A 21,236-nucleotide genomic window follows, 5' to 3' on the forward strand; every position below is an offset into this window, starting at 1 on the left:
GAAGTATCTACTCATCTACTTGTTGTGAAATATTGCATTGATGGTGACTAGCTCTCCTTATTTTCTGATGTGGCAATTGTGTGCAGTCTAGCAAATCTCTATTTTTCTTTGAACTCCTAGCTGAATGTTTAAGACATGCAGCACACACACAATATTGCTTATGGGTCGATGAAACCTATGCCTTGTCCTGTGTTAGAGAATGAGTATATTCCAGGCGTTTTAACATATTCAGTCCCTAACAAAAGGGGAGGTTTCACTGTGGTTAGTGGCTTCTTCACATTGCAGACCTGTGGGTGCTGGAGACAAGATAGTAGGCAGGAGCAACAGGTGCCTTGCAACATTCAGTGGATGGCAATCAACTAACTTTTACTCATAGCAGACCCATTGAAATTAATGGGATTTGATCTGAGTAAATGTTAGTTGACTACTACCCAAAGTAACTGGCATATTAGGAAGTTTTATGGGAGTACAGACTAATATCACATCATCGTCTCGTGTAGCTTTTACCTCTTTTGATAGCACATCTGCTTCTATCTTTTCCAGCTTAATGCAGAGGAAGTACTCTGAGCCGAACACTTACATTGACAACTTGCCAAAGGGGAAGGAGGGACTAGAGGAGCTCTATGATGATGTAGATGTTCCAGAGGCAACAGCAATGGTGAGGGTTTGGTTTTGTTGTGTTGCGATTAGAGCTTATGTTGCTGGGGGACCCTTTTGTTTTCCATTGCCTGCAGTTTATATTGATACAAGTGATCCCAATTGCAAAGGGTCTGCAATTTGCCTTGTTTCAGGTCTGTACTGTTCTTTAACTGTAGGTATTGTTTAAAGAATTTAATGCTTGCCTCTCTTGTTCTAAAGAGAGTGGCATTTCTCGGGCGCTCTTCTAAGAAGATGCTTTTTATCTTTGACAGGAGGAAGTGCCCCCAAATGAAGGCAAAGATGAGGGGGATCAGGACAGAGTCTATCTAGACCTCACACCAGTCAAATCCTTCCTTCATTCTACTACCAAGCAGCAGGACCAGTTTTCCCCATCCGTTTCTCCATCGTTGCAAAGAGCTTCCAGTAAGAGCTCAACGGACTCAGAGAGAGACTCCTCCCTGTTGCATAAAGAAGCAGATTTGAGTAGAAGATCGCTGGAGATTCCAGACCCGGTAATGCTCAAAAACAAATCCGAGATATCAAGAAGGGGTAGCTCAGTGGCAGAGCATCACATGCAAATGACCACAGGTTCAATCCCCACCATCTCTAGTTAAAAGCCTCAGGTGTTGTGAAAGACCCATGGCTGAATTCCTGGAGAGGCACTGCCAGTCAGACCAGATCTAGGGAAGTTTTTAATGTTTGATGTTTTACTGTTTGATGTTTTACTTTGTTGGAAACTGCCCAACGTAGGTGGGACAAAGTAGGTGGGACAGCGCAATCAGATTGGTGGCATATAATTTTTATCATTTATTCTATAACTAGACAAAATTTAGCATTGAGCAGCCTGCTGGGATCTTAAATGGACAGCCAGCTTCTGCTAGCCTTGTGTCGCTTAACTTCTAAAACATTCTCTCTCATCCGACTTCCCTAACAGAGGACTCAATACATTGATGAGCCGCTCCCACCACGAACAACCACCATCAAAATTCAGGCACAACAGCAGCAAATCGCCTTTCCTCAGAGTGGCCCTGAGATTAAGGACATCACAACAATTATGATTGCATCCAAAGAGAAAATGGAACGCTCCAAGGCGGTGAATTCAGGTGCTTCATGACAGAGACTCATGGTAGAGGCAGTGTCTGCTATCATTAGCTTTCTAGCCCATGTTGAAAACATGGTGCCAGTGAATTTATCTGCTGGTTTTAAGGGAAGTGTTCTTGGAAATCCAGTCTCTGTACCTGAGCCTAATTTCTTCATCTCTTATTTGTAGCAGCTGTAGAAACCAAACTTGGCAAGAACAGGACTGAGGCTGAAGTGAAGCGATACTCAGAAGAAAGAGATCGCTTGGAGAGGGAAAAAGAAGAAATCCGCTCTCAGCTGGCACAGCTACGGAAAGACAGAAGGGAGCTGAAAGAGATGCTGATAAGCTGCACAGGTAAACAAATGCCTCTCATTTCCACTTCAATTTTGGAGATCAGAGGAACGGGGCATATTGTTTTGGTCTCATGTGCTCCATTGACATGTAATCTGCTCTGAAAAGCCTGGGAGAGGGCTAGTTCAGCAGCCACCCTCATCTGAGAATGGGGAAGGGTGCACCCTGCCCATCTGCTGCTAGATTTCCACTTGCATGTGCTTCTTCCCTTGGCAGACAAGAGCCTTTTGCCCACAATGGAGAAAAAACTGAAGGAAATAGAGGAGGAGTGCAAAAGGAAAGAAGATCAGCGCGTGGACTTGGAGCTGAGCCTCATGGAGGTGAAGGAGAATCTCCGGAAAGCGGAATCTGGGCCTGTTACACTTGGCACCGCGGTGGACACCACACACCTAGAGAACGCAAGCCATAAAGTACGTAGTGGGCTGTTTATAATCGGCATCATTAGCAGGGTCCTTTTCAACAAAGCCCAGCAGCTGAAGCCAGCAGCTGGTTCAAACTATGCATGATGCAGAAGATCCATGATTGCATTTCTGATGTCTTTAGTAAAGCTCAAAAGGCAATTTGGTGGGTGGGCAGGGGGATCAAAATAGCAGCACTGAGGAAGGGGGGACTTAATGCTTTTCTCCCACACTATTTCCCTAGCCAAAATTGTCCATGACCACCCTTGGAGGCTGGCAATAGCAATAGCAATATGGATGCCTGTCTCTCCCAACAGCTAGGCCTAAATAGCATGTGGGGTGCAGTTTTTTTGTTGTCTGATACCTCTGTCATGATACCCCATATTGTCACGGAGCCATAGATCCAATTACAGCACGTATGAGGAACGTTGTTCGGTTTGAGGAATACACCTAGACTTACAGACTGTCACACAGCTATGAGTTTTATGCATTGCCATCGGGAGCGGCTGCCGAGCCCCTCTCTTGCCACTCGTGTCCCTGTCACATCCTGGGACAGTCTTTGGGTGGAGCCAATGGTCAGCGCAATCAGGGCTGTGTGGGTTCCCCTTAGTGGGTGTGCCAATTGCCTTTGCCAGAGCACCTCATGGAGCTCTGACCTTGGCACTGCTCTGCGCCACCTTGTCCTGGTACGCAGCAGTGCTGGAGTTGGGAGGGTGGCTTATAAATATAGCACCTCATTGGCCATTCCTGGTAACAACAGATAAAGCAACATAATTAAAACCAAAAGCATAAAGTCAATAAATAGCGCCCAGAGGTAGATCTAATAAGCACTTTTATTGCTGATGCTTTGTGATGATGGAATATGAGATCTTTAATGTTTGGCATGAAGGGCTCTTGGACCTGTGCCTGATGAACTATTTTAGACAGTTGTGTATGACCACAGCTATTATCTTTCCCCCTTAAACACAGATGAAGGTTGCCAACCCTATGAATGGCACAGAAAACTCGCCTGTCAATTCAGCAATGGCACTAAAAAACCGGCCTTTATCTGTCATGGTCACAGGGAAAGGAACAGTTCTACAGAAAGCTAAGGTAAGACATGTAGCAAGAATGCCTGCAGTGCTTGTTATGGCAATAGTAATTTTGCCCATGGCCCCATGGCATATTTAAAACTATTGGGGTTTTGGAAAGAAATATATAAAGATAAGCCCTCAAGTGGGGCCTTTTATTCCATTTTTGTTTTGCAGGAATGGGAGAAGAAAGGTGCTAGTTAGGAAATCCTAGCACCAATAATGGACTCAATATTAGACATGGCCATTCGTGGACTACAGGATTCTCTTGCAAGTAGAGAATGAGGTAAAACATGGCCAGCTGTACACCAAGAAATAATGGGTGGACCAGGGTCAGAACCCAACATGGCCTTCATCAGACTAAGGAATTTTCTCCTTTTTTAGCAGAGGAGTGCTGTGCAGCTGAGAGAGTTAACCCAAGTGGAAACCTTGTTTCTAACCCGGCCAATGTACATAATGATGCCTTTGTGTATTTCTACTTTGGTGTTTTACTGTTGTCCAATCCAGGATTTGTTGTTAGCAATAGAACAGCAAGGGCTGAATTCTTGCCAGACCTGTTTAATGTTCTTTTGATACACCAGGGCCTGGGGATCGCGAAGGTAAATTCAGTTTCCTCAGCTAAAATCTTGAAAGCTGGTTAAGTAAATCCAAGGATCTGTGTCAGACTTTTCTGTTGGAGAAGAGCTGTTGCAACCAATGGGGAAAATTTTGGCCAGGGAGACCAAGAGACACAGCTAAAATGTATTATTATTGTTGAACACAATGCAGCCTGACTTTCCACAAAAAATCCTGACCAAAAAACGAGTACAGTTCAGTGGAGGCTCATTTGTTAGGGCAAATGGGGTAGCCAGTTCTCACCTGCCTGCCTTCTTACTTACTGGCTGTGAACGTTCTCCTCCTTAGCCTCAGTTCTGGCCTTGTAGAACTCAGGAGGATGGGGACACAACTTAAAATTAGTTGGCTATGTCTTTCATTGGCTCTGGCGCCACCTACTGTTGGCCTCCCATCCAACTAGTCCCAGTGGGTGACAACCACTGCTACAGCTTCTTAATTTTCAATGTTTAATGCTTGTACAAGGAGAGCCTGGGCTTTTTTCAGCTGGAACTCAGTTCCAGCACCTCTCAGGTGGGTGCCATTCCAAGAGAACAAGGGAGGTGTTCTTGGTGAGTTCCAGCATCACTTTTTCTAGAAAAATAGCACTGAGGAGAACTTTATCAGTTGTTGGCACAAGAGCAATGCACAGGGTTCATAGGTGACTAGACATTCCAATACCGACAGACAACTCCTATGATTAAGAAGGGCTTTCCAGTGGGCATCAGTAGCAGAGATATCTGATTATGACTAAGGATCTACACTAAATGCTATAGATTAGAGGCTGTGCATGGATGGGAAGTTAAGTCTTTGTGGACTGGGGGCCAGAAAGACATTTAACGTAATTCTTAAGTCGCTGCATATGTCATTTGAGGAATAAAGGGGTGGAACCTTCTGTCCTAGCTTCCAAAATGTGGGGTGATTTGAATGCACTTTAGTGACTCTGGAATGCTTCAGGTTAATAATACACATGTAATAGTAGTGTGTAGGAACAGATGCCACATTATTATATTCTGCACAATAGTTGGCATACTGGATGGAAGTTAAGTGCACAAAAAACGAAAGAGAATTTGTTTACCCAAGTATGGTGAATTTAATCACCCAAACATTTGGAAGAGTGGGGAATTCCACCCCTTTACCCTTGAACATATTCTTATCATTCTATTTTCTGTAAACAAAAGTATAATTAGACCAAGGTAGAACTTGAATGAGCTGTGTTCCCCAAACCCAAGGAGATTAAATTATGTATATGTGGCAGAGTTAGGTGTGGGCTCTGTGCCAAAAATGTCAGGGTCCTGAATTTTAACTTTGAATATGAATAATTTTTCAAAGCTAGCTGTATACAAAGGAAAGAAATTTTTATTAAATTGTTTGTGTTAACACAGTACTAAATGCTGTAAAGACCACAGGTGCTTGAGCTCAGTAGTCTTGCCATCCAAGGGCCTTTTCAGATGAACATTTTCTTGTGCAATAAATGTGCACTCCTGCTGGCCAGTCGCTGCAGGCTCTCCCAACATCTTTCCCCAAACTACCAAGTTTATTATGGCAAAGCAGCTTCCCCCCCCCTCAGCAGTAGAAACAATATTTGCCCCTGGAGAAATACTGATAACATAGGGCAGTGTAGAGCAATTGGTGTACTTTGATTTAATTAACTGCTGTGACTTCTACGCATCGAGTGATTTCTGCTCTACTATTTCACTGGGAGTTCTCTTATCGCTCCAGAAATAGGTGGTGGGGTGGAAAGGAATATTCACACAGGATTTTTCATCCCACACCAGCCCTCTGCCATTTGTAAACCATCTCTCTCCCCCCCCCACCCCTTTAGCTCCAAGTTTCCTTGATTTCATCGAGTCAAGTATGTACCTAGGCAGATACCCTGACAATAAGAATTTGCTGTTTAACCACATTTACTTTCTTAGTATATACCCCATTGACTTGTACCTGGTCAGCATGCATAGGATTGTAGTCTTAGAAGTACTTAATGCTGGCTGGATCATTGGGGAGCAGGGCATCAATTGGAAAGCCAGAAACTCACAAGAAGGGTACAAACCCCTAGATCTGAGTGTACATTTTCTCCCTTCTTTTGAGAGTTTCTCCTTTCTTCTTTTGAGGGGGAAACAATCTCCAGAGGGTTTCTTCATATCAAGGGAGAACAGTTTTTTAAGTTTGCAGACAATATATCATTTAAGCTAAAAAGCCAACTGTGTAATGTAATCACCGTGTATTTTTTTTAAAAAAACAGGCTTTTTAAAACCACAGTATAAGCATATCCACTATCCAGCAACATTGCACAGGTTACAGGCCTGTCTGAAAGAGCTACATCATGTGTGCCACCATTCTGAAAGCAACAGGTATTGCCATCATTTGTCTTACAAAGAGCATCCACAGTTCTTGAAGTAATGGGTCGACATTGACCCTAGGAATTAATTGTGCCAGTGTGTGCACTATCACTGCCATTGTACATGTCCTGTGGCGTCTGTACTGCATTTGTCTCTCGGTGCTGGTGCAAGTTAAGATGGGGGAATAAGGGCAGGGAAAGAGGCAGAGGGGCCAATAAAGTTTTGGTCCTCAGATGCCCTGACAAACTGGAAGCATCAATGGGGAAGGTGCCAGAGGTCCACAGATCTCTTCCTGACACACAGTGCTGTGTCTCCTCCACCTCAACACTATAGCTGATAGTGGTGGGGGGTCAGGGACACAGAAATTCAATATGTAAGGCAGGCAGTTTCAGACCCAAAGCATTCATTTAACTAACCATAGAATGAAGTTGTTACTGTGTTCCTAGCTAAAAATACTTTCTATTTGTTGTACATGTGTCTTTTTCAATCCGTTGCTATTTTAGAAAACTTTTTTTAAATAAAGAAAAAGGTTGGCTATATTTTAAGCGTGCGTGTAAAAATCATTACAAAAAATGAGAGAGAAAACCAAGCAGTGTCTATAACTTTTAACTTTGCAGGCCCAGATACAGCCAAACCTCTTTGCTGTGTGGGCAAGGAGGGTATATTAACATAATCCAAAACTCTCTTTGATGCAAATAAATATTCTCTAGGAGTTCAAAAAGGAGAGCAGAATAACGCCCTTTTGTTTGGGGGGGGGGGGGCTCTTAGAATGCAAAGTAAGTAGAAACTGCTGCTGTTTTGTGTAGCAAGACCAGTCTTATCTTCCCTAATAAAAAACACTTCCCATCCAGCTTGCACTGAAGGCTTCATTAAGCAGCCCAGGGAGGGAGCAGCCTACTGGAGACCTTGGGTTAAGAGAAAATTGCACAAACACTTCTGATTACAAAACTCCAGCAGAGAAGCAAACTTTAGTGTCTATTTGCGGCTATGAACACACATCAAGCCTACTTGCAATCAGTGTTGGATGCTGTACATGCTGGGAAAAAGGAACTGTTGCAAGTAAAGGCTGAGTGCTGGAATGTCTTACGACTTCCAAGATGGGCAAAACTGGATGCAGATGCTGCCTCAGATTTTCACCTTGTTCTAAATATTTTTGGGTGCCTACTGTTTCATATTTTTAGATAGGTTTGCTAATGATGGATGCAATCTTGGCACCCTGAAATTTATACTCTTTCTTCTCAACCATTTTGACTTTCCTATCTGCCTCAATAGGAGAGCCAATGAAATAAATGGATTTTAGTGGGTCTACTCATACTGCATAAACTTTTTTTAAAAAAGGTATAATAACAACACCAGTGCAGGAAGTGGCGTATACAGGGGCACTAGGAGCAAAGTGGTGAAACTTGTCTTCATACCTTGTTTGAATAGCTCAGCTGTGTCTATATTCCCTCTGTTCAGCTGTCCCAATATCTGCAGATAAACAAAAATACATTCCAAGAACTGAAAATACCCCTGCACTAGAGAACGAAAAACCACCTTCAGGTTACTTCAGAAACTTTACATGTTCATATCCTTAACACAGATAAAATGTGACAGGGCTGCAACCAGCAAAACTAAGAGCACTGCTTCAGTGAGATAAATAGAAAACTGGTATGGATTTGGTGTTATTACCAAAAATAAAAATAAATCCTCAGTCCAATAGACTCAACAGTTCAAAACAGCTTTATACCCACCTTAACCTTGTACCCAATTCCTGTTATTACACATCAGCATTTTCCCAACAAGTTATTTTTCACATTATGTTACTGCACGACGGAATGGCATGAAGCTGGTGCAGAAAGTCAAACGCTTATTAAATATTGCAACAGGTGAGCTGCTGGTGTGGCGCTTTGGAACTGCAAAAATGCTTGTCAGGCCCAATTTAACAAGTTTTCTCCCCCCAGACAGAAGATGCAGAAAGCAAAAAACCCCACAAAAAACATACAGAGGACAACACAGAAGTGACGTACAACCAATACCCAGAGCTAGCCAACAGATTGCTTTTGCAAGCACAGGTCGCATTCTGCTAAGGAAGCCATTCCTAATAAAGTGATGAGGTGGTGCCTCTTTGCCTTCTACATTGTTGCACATTGCATAGTCAAACTGATAGAATTTATTGCAAAAGGATTCTTACAGCCAGTGGATGGGGAAGCTTGAAAATTGATTACAAAAATTAATTGCAGGGGCAGACGGCAATTTAGCTGTGAGTGGACTGCATTCTGAGTTGGGATGTCAGACACAGAAGGCAAGTGCCTTTGGAGGGGGCTTCACTGGGGAGATCCAGTGGGGAGATCCACTGTGCAATCCAATGGGGAGCAGTGGATTTTGGCTATAAGAGTTAAAGGCTTAAACTTAAAGCTATCACTTTTTTTTAACCTGCATATTTGTAAATAAATTCAAATAATTAAAAGAAGGCATAAGCCTCTAGTAACCTCCTTCCCATGGAAACCAAAACCAAGTAAACACTACATGCCTGGAACTTATCAATGGTTAGGGAAATTCAGGCATGTTTCAACAATATAAATCAAACCTTAGTCATTTTGCTGGTTTGATCTGAACTTTGAAATTGTACCAACTTTCCCAAGAATATCCAATCCAGTACAGAAACCAAAATCTTCGGAGCTATGGAACTCAACATATAGAAGAGATGCTGACCTTAAATGGTGAAAGTACAGCAGTAATAATTAATATCAAAGCAACTAGATATCGGTCACCTCATTTGGCATACCAGGAAGTGATTCTGTGCAAAAGTCTTGTGCTTTGGGGAACAGCATTATTGCTTGCAAACGTTGACTGTGTTTCAGTTCTTTCGTACAATGTTTTCAGTAGCTGAAGATAGTCAGTGAGTCTCTCGAATTTGCCTTTTGGAATGCTGGCGAGATCGATACAGCTGTCGCCAGCCATGTCGGTTTTGTGGAGCTCGGACCATTGCTGGATGCATCTGTGACGTGTCACCCCTCTGAATTCCTATATTAAAAATAAAGAATGATTGTTTCCCAAACAGTCAAATATGGTTTTCCTACATACAATAATGAAACTTGAATTTTAAATGAAGCCTTTTCATTTTTCCAACATATTGAAATGAGGCCTACAAATGAGTCTGTAGGTGTGTAGTGAAGTTGCTTCACTTAGTCCATTGACAACCTAGCAGGGACTGAAAAGGTCAACTTCAGCTATATATCAGTTAACTCTTTCATCATTAAGACTATCCATATTATGGCTACTCCCAACACCCGAAGACTTCACAAGTATATTTCCCAATGAGGATGGCTCTTGCTTGCACTACTGATTATTAAGGTTTCTTTAGCAATCGAGTTCCATTTACCATGCTTCTGGCAATTTAGTAAGACAACACAGGGAATATTGCAAGGGGTAAGTTATGAGATCAAAAAGGAATCCCAGAAAACGATGGTGTTTTGCAGATGAAGATATGTGGGGGTGCAAGCAAATATGTGAGCATTCTTCTCTTTTGGTATTTGGTCTCAAGCATCCTAAAGGATGCCAGAAGTACCTTGACTGGTGGATGCAATCTGCTTTGTGAGGCTGGTGTCATCTGTGCAGCAACAAGCACACGCTCAAAGAGCCAACCTCATAGGAAGACAATTGTGGGCCTCCTCCTATGCTTTCTGATCCTTCCAAATAGGTCAATGCAGAAAAGAGGCATTGCACATGCAGAGCGCCTCTTGTTCAGCAAAACAAATACTGTGCGCACTGCATGCTAGGTGGTTCTGCTTTTGCTGTAATAAGCTTACTCTTTTGGAATGAGATCCAACAAGATCTTAGTGAAAGAGTGTGCCAATTAAACCCAAGAAATATATGGGTTTAAGAAGATTGCAATGAGTCATTTAAGATTAGTATTTGTGAAGAGAACAAGCCAAAAGTACATTTACCAGTCAACCGTAAAATTTGATGCTATGAAGCTTATTTAATTTCCCCACCCTCCCTTTTTCAGCATACTTTTAGGAATGTGATCTAAATGGAAACGAATTGACTTTATTTGGGGCAAAGGTACAGAGCAACTACATTCTTCAGGGATCATTCATTTCAGATGGGGACAATAAATCTAAATGAGGGAGGAGGCCTAAATGCCTTTTGGCCACTGCACTTTGATGCTTACTGTTTTCGCAGTGAGGTCCTACCCAGCCTTGGCAACGACACCAGTAGCTGCCATTTCCAGAAACACAAACTCCATCATTCATGCAGGGGTTGGGTTTGCAGAGGTTTGCTGGCTTCTTGGCCTCTGCAAAAGACAAAAGAAAACAATAGGCCATGTTGACTGGCAGGCGCAAGAAGAAAGAAAGAAATCAAAGGTTTCTTAATGCTGCAGAATTCCAGTTATTCTGTGGAGATGGAAATCATTGAACACATCTCCTGGTATTGCAGAAACTCCTTACAGCCTTAGAAGAGGGTAAGTCTCATACCTAGGACAAAGCTATACATTGAGTGCATTAATTAAATTTTACACAGCCAAAATCACAGCTGAAACTTTTTTGATGTTGGAATTAGGGATTTCGGTGTCCTGCTCCAGAACTTTACATAGACCCTCCTCAACTCACAATTACTGTTCCTGGTCCCCATTTGTGCCATCACATGCCCTTCCTTCACACACAGGATCTGACAGTACATCGCCTTACCAATCATTAAAAAAATGGCTAAGCTGCAGCCGTTCAAGGGCTGCAAGTTCAGTCTCATCTTGAGTTCTGTTTTGTAAACAAAGCACAGTAGCCCGTGAAAGACCAGCTAGTCCTTTTGCCATTTAACACAAGCAATCCCCGTTTGATGTGTTAAGAATACACACTAATCTTGGATGAACAATGGCTTAAAAGGTGAAACAGATAATCAGACACATGGCAAATACTGATTTGAAGATGGTTTAAACTAAACACGAAGGGGAAGAAGTGTTTAATGTGGCTTCTTTTCAACTTCAAAGAAGGGGACGTTAGACATATGTGGTTGTTTGGTAGCGCTGAAGTATAGATCTTATTTTTCTTCTTCTTTTTCCCATAAGTATGCTTACATCAGAAAAGGTAGCCCTGAAATCAATTGGCATTTCAAATTCAAGAACTAAATATGGTTCAAGTTTGGAAATGTCCAAACTAGCACTGCAATTTTATTGCTCTGATGTTTCAAGTAATGTACTTTACTGGTACTTGATATTTACAATGCACCTCTAATTCACACTAAATTGATATTTAGCTAGCCCCTTTGGATACTTGATATTGGCGATAAGCCAAGAAAAAAATGTGAATTCTAAAAATAATAATATATGATTTATTATGATAGAAGTGGCAAGCCTGTAGTCCTTCCAGATGTTAAGACTCCAACTCCCATCACCCTCAACCATCACAAATTGAATACTGGGAGCTGTAGTCCAATAACATTCTGGAAGCTTTCAGGTTAGCAAACCCTGGTTTATGGGCAGAAGCAGGGAAAGAAGGGCTGGCTCCAGGTTACACTGGGCAAAGTTAACTGAAATATATAATAAAATGAAGGTATTAATAAAGAAATGTGGTTTAATTCTATTCATTGTAAACAGTCAAAATAAAAAGTCAAAAGTCAAAATAATCAACTTACCATCACATATTCTTTCAAGGATAAGTTCTTCATTATTTTTTAGCTCTTCATAGGAAGGAATCCTTAAGAGATTATTGTGAGAACCTGCAATCTTCAGCAATGAGCTCACTTGAACTTGTTCCATCCCAATAACCAGTAGTGATACGTCATTATTGCGTAGCTGTTGAGCTGGGACAACGGCATCTTCCACTCCAGCTCCACTTGTGACCACCACCACAATCTTCTTCACACCAGGCCTTGCTCCTTTTTGGACAGTCATGAGATCATCATAAATATGGAGCAAGGCGCTGCCAACCGAGGCAGAGCCACCTACAAAGGGAGCTTGACTGATGGCTTCATGGAGATCTGAGCTGGTCACGTGTGTGTCCAGCCCAAATGTGGTGTGAGGCCTTTTCCCAAAGACAACGAGGCCTATCTGAGTCACATCCCGATTGATGCCAAATTGGAGAGAGAGGCTGCTGACAAAGGTTTTCAGCTGCACAAAGTTATTCCTTCCAACAGAAGCCGAAGAGTCCAAAGCAAATACCAAGTCCATAGACTGAGATGGGCAGCCTAAGGAAGGAAGGAAGGAGCAGCATTAAGCTTCTGAGAAAATGGCTCAATAGTCTGAATAGCTGGAAGGCATCTAAAACACAGTCAAATGAAAGGGAATGGTATTTGGATAAGGTCATATTGATATTACTTTGGGCTAGAGGTGGTAAATTTAGAAAGGCAGGAGTCTCAGAACAGCAGGTTTCTTTTGAAGTGTAAAAATTAAACTGCACTGAGTAAGCAGTAAGGTGAGGCAAAGCCAGTGCTAGAGTATTGGATCACATTCAAGTTCCTGTTTGGTTCTGAGGCTCACCAAGGTGAGCTTGGGCCAGCTACCACCTCTCAGTCTAACCTAATTCACAGGGCTGTTGTTAGAATTAAAATGTATGCCATGCACAATGTATGCCAGCCTGAAGCCACTGAAGGGAGGGAGGGAGAAAAATGTAACAAATTAAATAAAATAAACCCAACATTTAGTTCATTTCTAAATAGCTCAGTCAAACTAAAACAATCTTCTAAATCAGGAACCCCCCAACTCGGCCCTCCAGATGTTTTGGGACTACAACTCCCAGCACCCCTAGCTAACAGGACCTTGGTCAAGGACGATGGGAACTGTAGTCCCCAAACATCTGGAGGGCCGAGTTTGGAGATGCCTGTTCTAAATAGTTAACTCATAATTTGCTTAGAAAAACTAGACGTTTCATCATCTTAGCAGGTATAGATAAAGATCTGAATGAATTCCCTCTGATCAACCAGAGGCCATGGAGGCATTCGCTAGCACCACCTTCTCAGAATTTGTTCTGAAGGAAAGCTCAGCTAAGCCTCCGAGATGGCTTAGCAAATAGCAGATCCATTTTGATTGCAGGCAACTATACTTGATTAACTGTTGAGAAGTGATGCCTTTGTTCCCATTTTCCATCATACACCTTCAAGTATGTATCAGAATACTGATTTATGTACCGATTTATGGACACAATGTGTTCACAGGAAATCGTTTGTTAGGCAAGCAGTCGCATAACAAGTCCACCATTTCCATTCTTTCCTATGGGAACACTTCTAATGCGCAATTTGTCCACTCTTTTAATAGTTTTGTCAATTTTTTTCCCTGATCTTGCTTCCCCTTCCCTCTCTCCGTGGCTTCTGCCTGAAAATGGCTGCTGGCCCTCCAGCAAATCACAACAACAACAACCCAAACCAAGTAAGGTTTTGGGCTGTTCGAATAAGTGAATCTGTGGAGCATATAGTGAGGTTTAGGCATAATTCTTTAAGTGCAGATAAGTGAATTTCTGGATAGCAAGTATGTGGATAGCAGGACCTGACAGCCAAAAGTAGACGCTGAGATGCCAAATGATATGCTTTCTTACCTTGGCTGTCTATGCTGCATATTTTCCTTTGTAGTTCAGTAATCTTGTTGAAGAGATCTTGTGGGGATGAGTAGATCAGTGTCCACTTTGGATTCCCTGTAATATTATCCAACTCTGCTTTCAAAGATTCACTGCCAATCCCAATGAGGAAGACATCTTGGCCTCTGCTGTACTTAGCTGCCTCTGCCACCGAATCCTGAGCATTTGAATCCGTGAGCAAGACGACCACACGTGGGAGGTCATCGGGTGTATCAGCAAAGACTGGGCCGCTCTTAAAGCCATGCTGTGTCACGTACCGCAAAGCTTTGCCGGTCAAGGTGCTTCCTCCTCTGAACTGCATGGAATCAACAGCCTTCACCAGACTGAGAGCATCTTGGTGGTCTCCGATGCCGACGGCCATTTTGACATCGTTGCTGTACTGGGCCACACCCACATTCCCTGGGCTCTCTCTACTCCACACGGCTTGGAGAAACCTTTTCAGGAAAGCTTTATAGCGCAAGAAGCCTTCGAGGGTGGTACTGGATGAACTGTCCACCAGGAAAAGAAGGTCTACGCTGCATTCGAGACTCAGCTTGGGTGCTGGAAATTTTGTTTGAAAAGCATTAAGAAAGTGTTAAGAAGTCCAAATAAAAACATAACAAGAAGTCTCTAATGGAGATTCTAGAGTAGTCTGTTGAAATCAGTAAGCTATGATAATTTAGGCTTGTCAACTTTTAATTACAATAACATTCACCCCTAGCAAAGGGCCCAGTCCAGGGTAGGATCTATTCACAGTGGAAAGAGTACAGAATCCTGAGCCTTGCTCCCAATCTCAGTATGAGCAGAATCTGCAGAACCAATTAACAAATAGGACTAAGCTACATTAGTTTTTTTAAAGAGTGTTTTAAATGTGTTGTGACAGCAGATGGCACTGTAGAGTCCCGTCTTTCGCCAACGTGATTTCCCATTACGAGGTTCACAATGCGTTTTCCTGGAACTTTTCTTTGAAGTGTCTTAGATCCAGCCTAAGATATGCAACCAGAAATGAATGGCTTGATCCATGTCTTCATAGAAATTCCTAGCAAAAATAACACTTGCTCTCCGTAACAAGATTCTACGTATAGAGCCAATTCAAGAGCAACCTGCGATTTTGAATGCTGCGCTTCCTTTTAACAGCCTCCCCAATGAGTTTATGTTTCCTGCCTTTTTTTCTGACATGCCAACTCTTTGGGTGTGGAGAAATAAGCAGCAACGACAAGTTGGCTGCAAAGACATAAAGCAAAGCCAACAGCACTATCTTATACATGTCTGCTCAGAAATACGTTCCAGCGAGTGTAATTGGGCTTGTTTCCAGGAAGACTGGCTTATAATTGACAGCAGGCAGGCGCCTTCACGGCACTCTTTTCGGTGACTGATAAAAACATTTTTGTTTAGGCAAGCCAATCTAGACATATAAACATGTTTTAATCTGGTTTTTAGCATAGCATTGATTTTAATTATTTTTTTTAACAATTTAAATAATTGTTTTTAACTGATCATTTTAATGTTTTTGCAAACCACTTTGAGGTTTTCTTGCAAGCAAATGAGTGTGTGTGTGTGTGTGTGCAAATAAAAACAAATAATTAATTGCACCCTGAATGTCCTGAAATTGTCATCAAGAATCTTCAGATCCTTTTCCTAAATATACTAACATGGACGTAATTCCCATTAACCTCAATGGGACCTACCGTATTTCCCAGCGAATGTGATTAAGACTACAGCTTTCACTGTGGGCTCATATAGACTTCTTTTTGTGCCACATTTCTAGGCACAGGTCTGAACTTTAAAGCTCTGTGTCCATGCAGTTATTTTTCTGTCCCGTTGCTTTTGCCAGGAAAACCCGCATTTTACTGCTCAATTGGAGCAAATGGCAATCTACACAAAACCCATTTGCTGTTTGCTCCGATTCAGCGGTAAAACACATGTTTCCCTGGGGGAAAGCGCAGGGGCAAAAATAAAATCGCTCAGATCCAGAGCTTTAAAGCCCAGACCTGTGCCTAGAAATATGGCACAAAATGAAATCTGGATGAGCCCCATGTCTCAGTCACCAGAAACAAGCAGTACCAAACAAAACCCTTCCTCTGAAACATTTAATGTTTTGTTTTGTAAATCGAGTCTCTTAACCTCTATCCTTTTCTCCTCTTCCCTGTTATAAAACAAAAATAACAACAACCAGAACTGTTACAGGAAACTGAGTGATGTTCATGACACATTAAAAAAAAAACAACCTCAAAGCACTGGTGCCTAAGATGAAAAGGCATACCGCAATTAGCATCTCCTCCAAAGCCAACTGGGCAGACACAGTGGTATCCTTCTAATCCCTGCTGAATGCATGTGCCTCCATTCTGGCAAGGCTGAGAACCACAAGGATCTAAAAAAAACAAAAAAACCCAACAACAACCAGGAAGGAGAAAGACAAGGGTACCCATTTAATTTTTTAATCAATGATCACAGAGCCTTTCTTCTTGTTGTTAAGTTGTAAACAGGACTGAGCTCTAGGAGAAAACAGGCACAGTTCACACAGCATCTAAGCAGAGTATTTAACCCCAAGATCCCTTTTTTGTGTCCAGCGAGAACCTATCTTGCCTTTTAGAAAAGCAAAATAGACTCTGGAACACAGTAAAAGGGTCTTCATTCGACACTCTTCTTATAAACTAGGCTTCTCCTGTTTCCCTTTGTTGGCAAACAGAATGTCTATTAATTGAGGCACCACCTTATTTTACCCATTTTTTCCTTTTCTTCTTCTTCTTTTTATTGATTTATTATACTGACACCAACACAGACAACACTCACAAAACAAACTAACAAAATGATACTACAACTACAAATGCAAAGCGGATGTTACAGATACATCCCTAATTCAGTTCTTATTCATTTCTATTTGACTTCCTTCATCCTCAGTGCAGGTCCAGTTGTATATTACTTAGTCAACTGTTTCTTTCTCAGTTCCTCTTCTCTATTTTTCTCTTTATCTTACATTCTTACACCATAATATGTTTTGTGGAAATTGGTCAAGACAAGTCCAGGTATTAAATTAATACCTTATTAATTTTCATTTTGAAACATTTCAAAAGACTGTATCTTACCTGGGCATGTGGTACGGTAGCATCTAGAAGGATACGTGATGAAGGTGTTCCTCCAGCTTAATTAGAAAAGCCAGTATATAAAAAAGTGAGATTGGGATAAACTTTAGTCTATGAAATAGAAGTTGACAACTTTCACTTTGGTTAATATATTAAATACACAATCTTATACATGCCTAGTCAGAAAGCTTTGCAAAAATAAAGCCCATGGAAAAGCAAAAAAACAAGGCAGCAGAGATTTCACCACTGATGTCTCTAAACTCCATGCCACCCTCTTATGTTTACTTACACCAGGAGGTAACCAATGTGGTGCCCTTGAGATGCTGGACTCCAACTCCCATCCATCCCGGTCAGCAAGGCCAGTAGTGTGGGGATTACACGAGGAAATTGTGCTTGCATGTGTGGGAATGACTGAGATCTGGTGCTGGCAAGCCACACCGATCTTTGAGAGTGTGGGCATTAGCACGGCAAGCCGGCTAATGTCAGAATGGGAGACACGTGAAGAAGGACAGGTCAGAGGCTCAGGTCAGCAGGGCAACAGGTCACAACAGAGCTAGAAGGATCTAGGATGATCTGGATGGAACTGGATGAATCAGGACAAACCAGATGGGTCAAGCCAAGGAGGGTAACACAATGGGAACTAGGAGGGGGTGTTTACAGAGTGACATGTGCTTGGAGCATGGACAGAGGGCATGGCAAAACAACACGTGGGCTATGGAGGATGTCTTAGGGAGTGACCGGGTGTGACGTTACAGGAAACATCACCTTGTATGGGACTGCACTGCTGTAATTGGCTAGAAGTTACACTGTCGTTGTAATGATTAACTGTCATCCTGAGCTTTCAATAAAAGGAAGCCCTCGAGCTCTGCTCTTGGTCGCCTTCCCATTGAGTTCAACCTGCCTCGAGTCGTGCCGTCTTTGCCCCAGACAACACAGTAGACAGGGATGATGGGATCTGGAGTCCAACAATGTCTAGCATAATTGCTGGCTCCGCCCCCCCATACACACACACACTTGCTGCAACCCCCGAGAAGTACATTTTTAAAGTATGCTCTTCATTTACATAAATCTACGTACTACATAATATATTCCAACGTCAGAATTCTGTTGGCCTGCTCATAAAAATTTGCTTTTTTCAAAACTATTTTATTTCTTTACTTCCCACGCTGCGTCAATCAAGATATGTGTGTGTGTGTGTGTGCGCGCGCGCGCTATCACAAGCCTGTTTCCTCCCACCATCCCTAGCTAGTCCCCAAGGTAGATTTCTCATAGAGAAAACAAGCGGGGGATCGGGGGGGGGGAGCGAGCTGAAAGGAAATACTACACTTTTAAAAACTTCTTTATATACAGAAACAAAACAAAACTACAGAAGGCACAAAGATCTGTTTTCCTTTCCAAGTCCTTTCTCAAACATTTCACTTAGGGGTACAAGCCCTTCTTACAAAGATTTGAGCATGCAAGTACTTCCTTTTACAGGCATTTGACATTACTTATCTTGCATAATTTTAGGATATATCCTCTACTCAGCATGAGGGGAATTTTCCTGTTGGACTTGCTGCCCCCAAGTTGACAATATAGCCCTGTGTTTGCAGACTTTGGGCTTAACATTGGCTGCAATATGAGCAGAGGCTATTTCCTGCCAGTGATTGAGCCTTCGCCCCATATCAGGGATGATCTTATAGCACCGTCAAAGGAGCAAGACAAGAGAAGAAGTGTTTCTTCCAACCAAGAGGCATGAAAAACATCCAGAGAGGCCTCGATTGCATACTAGGGCCAGCTGTGAGAGCTCTGGGCCTGGCTCTTTTTCTACCTTGAGGAAAGTAATCCATTGTGACACTGGAGGGAATTCAGAAATACAAAGATGTGCCCTGCATCTGAATCAAGAGCTACTGTGTTGATTTCCAACTATAATTGGACTCAGCCAAATCTCTCTGCCTCTATCTCTCTTCTTTATTCAAATGCAAAAATCACTAAACTACTAGAGACACTCGTTTCCAGGTACTCTTGTGGGTGTAGCCTTGGAGTGTTTGAAACCCATTTTTTGTGATGGGCTCCATTTCTCCTGCCTCTCCCCCACTTTTTAAAACTTTATTTTTAAAAACTTTGCTTAGAGGCCAGCAGGACAGGACAGTGCTGAGGTCCTGCCCAGCCATCACCTTAATTTCCCTAGGCTAGGGCACCTATACATATAGATTACATTGATCCCCACTGGGGTTTAAAGGGACAGCACACAGCTGCTGACTCACTTGTAAAATGGGCAGAGCGATGTGCGCACGGCATTATTGCTCTTCGACCCCTTCCAGCAAAAGTAGTTTCCAACAAACTCTTTGACTCTCTCGAGTGTTTTGCGTTCGCAAGAGTGAGATTCAGCTCCGCAGCCTGGGGCAAGGAGAAAATGGTCTTAAGAGCTGGCATTCATTGCCTGAGATCGAAAACTTTATGCACCCCAAAAAAGGGAGCACAGTAAAACATTAAGAGCACATTATTTGCATGAGAAGGCTTCAGTTTTCATCCCTGGCATCTCCCGCTGAAAAGATCAGATAGCAGGCGACAGGAAAGCCCTTTGCCCAAGACCCTAGGAAGCCACTGCCAGTCAGAGTAGAAAATACTGGGCTAGATGGACAAACCACTTGAGCTGATATGAGGCAGCTTTCTGTCTTTCCTGGACACTTGCTTTTCCGACAGCAGTGGCAGGGAAGCCAAGCACCATTTTGAATTTCCAACAATACACCCCAATACTTGATGTAGCTACTGCCATGGGATAAAACTAGGGAATCAACAAGGTGGGCAGTGGAGGGAAGGGAAACACAGGACACTTGGCTAGGTAGCACCCCCTCTCTAACTTGAAGCCAACCCAAGGTGTTGCCCAGCCTTCTGTATTGCCTACTGTGATATACAATTATAAAGGGTCAAACTACACCTAATAGGCATTGCATAGCATGGAACAAACTCTGGGTTTTTGCTGTTGTTGTTAATTAAATTAAGAGGTGTAGGGTGGGGCAGAAGTACAATCCCTACCATAAATACAGTGCGCATTGAGGGGAGGCTTGCCTTCCCAACTCCAATCTAAAAGGAAACTGCCCCTCTCCCATGGCTAGGGCTTCAGATTAAAAGTATCGCCGGGGGGGGGGGCGACTTCCCTTCACTGTCTGTGTTGCATCCAATGCTACTATTCCGCTTCCAGAATGTAACTTCCCTTCCTCTACTTGGCATCCCCCCGCTCACTTCCTTAAAATCTTCTCCAGAAGGTTGGAAAACAGATTGGGGGTGGGGGGCGAGTCCCATTGCTCAAATGGAACTCCGCCTGCACAGTGTTAGATACCACCCACGACATTTGCAGCAGGACCAGCATCCCACCACCCTAATGCTTTAATTATCAAAAACTGAAGACATTGCTACACACTCTACATTAAATGTAACATGCAGCTTCATTCTCTTAGGCATGTGCAGGGATGGCTTGGCAGTGTTTGAGGCACCACTCCTGGAGTCTCCCTTGCTGCCTTCAAGCTCTCAGGCACAGGCAACCCTACAAGCCAAAAAACGGCTCTACCCTTATTCACCAGACTTTGAAGCTTCTCTTTCTCCCTCTCTGTCTGGAATTTCTCTTCCTTCCTGCCTTCTGATAAACAGAAAGAATGCCCTAGATTAGAAAAGCAGCCTGGAGGGAGAAAGGACAAATGAGGCTTTGGGCACAGGAGCACAAAAAAAAGGCCTAATGTGACAGCTAGTGCCTAAACAAAATAGATGGCAAGACTTGTTTAATCCGTGTGTACATGACTAAAAACCTTTTTTTTACCAGGAAATGCAGCACTGCAGACGGCAGACTCTGTAAGGGTGGTATATAGACCATTGGAGGCGTCATCAGCATCTTCGGCAAAGAGGATGTGCCATTCGGCCGGCTCACTGGCTAGTGCCTGCAGTTCTTCCCATCTGCACAGAAATCATTCAGCACAACCAATAAAGCACTGCAGTATGGCAACAACGTAATGACAATGGGTGTCATAATGAACAGGGAAGGGCTATTTAAAAGAGCATGGTACATGTATAGATGTGTGTGAAACTGAAGCCCAATAGCACCCATTGCTCTGCTGTAGTTACTACATTTTCCAAACACATTCTTTTTCTGTTCTTGCCACATTTGCTTTAACAAAAGATTTT

General features: G+C 42.7%; 2 protein-coding genes across 13 annotated transcripts in view; one reads left to right on the forward strand and one right to left on the reverse strand.

Annotated features, from left to right (window-relative positions):
- Positions 1 to 7,008, forward strand: part of AFAP1L2 (actin filament associated protein 1 like 2) — a 75,025-nt gene extending 68,017 nt beyond the window's left edge. For 2 of the 5 annotated variants that reach the window (XM_035132524.3, XM_088670552.1), the window contains exons 13-19: positions 544 to 658; positions 912 to 1,151; positions 1,574 to 1,742; positions 1,913 to 2,074; positions 2,288 to 2,481; positions 3,439 to 3,561; positions 3,717 to 7,008. In XM_035132524.3, coding sequence (XP_034988415.3) covers positions 544 to 658; positions 912 to 1,151; positions 1,574 to 1,742; positions 1,913 to 2,074; positions 2,288 to 2,481; positions 3,439 to 3,561; positions 3,717 to 3,743 — 1,030 coding nt within the window. In that variant the 3' untranslated portion in view covers positions 3,744 to 7,008. Of the gene's footprint in view, positions 1 to 543; positions 659 to 911; positions 1,152 to 1,573; positions 1,743 to 1,909; positions 2,075 to 2,287; positions 2,482 to 3,438; positions 3,562 to 3,716 lie in introns of all 5 variants that reach the window. The other 3 variants (XM_035132523.3, XM_088670553.1, XM_035132525.3) reach the window with 2 other exon arrangements.
- Positions 1 to 21,236, reverse strand: part of VWA2 (von Willebrand factor A domain containing 2) — a 55,899-nt gene that overhangs the window by 10,633 nt on the left and 24,030 nt on the right. For 5 of the 8 annotated variants that reach the window (XM_035132526.3, XM_088670554.1, XM_088670557.1 and 2 more), the window contains exons 8-15: positions 20,875 to 21,008; positions 19,325 to 19,457; positions 17,082 to 17,137; positions 16,259 to 16,366; positions 13,978 to 14,556; positions 12,083 to 12,634; positions 10,626 to 10,748; positions 6,335 to 9,475 (exon numbers count right to left, since the gene is read on the reverse strand). In XM_035132526.3, the coding sequence (XP_034988417.3) occupies positions 9,348 to 9,475; positions 10,626 to 10,748; positions 12,083 to 12,634; positions 13,978 to 14,556; positions 16,259 to 16,366; positions 17,082 to 17,137; positions 19,325 to 19,457; positions 20,875 to 21,008 (1,813 nt within the window). In that variant the 3' untranslated portion in view covers positions 6,335 to 9,347. Of the gene's footprint in view, positions 1 to 6,197; positions 6,266 to 6,334; positions 9,476 to 10,625; positions 10,749 to 12,082; positions 12,635 to 13,977; positions 14,557 to 16,258; positions 16,367 to 17,081; positions 17,138 to 19,324; positions 19,458 to 20,874; positions 21,009 to 21,236 lie in introns of those variants that run through there. The other 3 variants (XR_015950226.1, XR_015950227.1, XR_004693638.3) reach the window with 3 other exon arrangements.

This window comes from Zootoca vivipara, chromosome 5, assembly GCF_965207765.1.
Source record: "Zootoca vivipara chromosome 5, rZooViv2.hap1.1, whole genome shotgun sequence".
NCBI classification, from domain to species: Eukaryota; Metazoa; Chordata; class Lepidosauria; order Squamata; family Lacertidae; genus Zootoca; species Zootoca vivipara.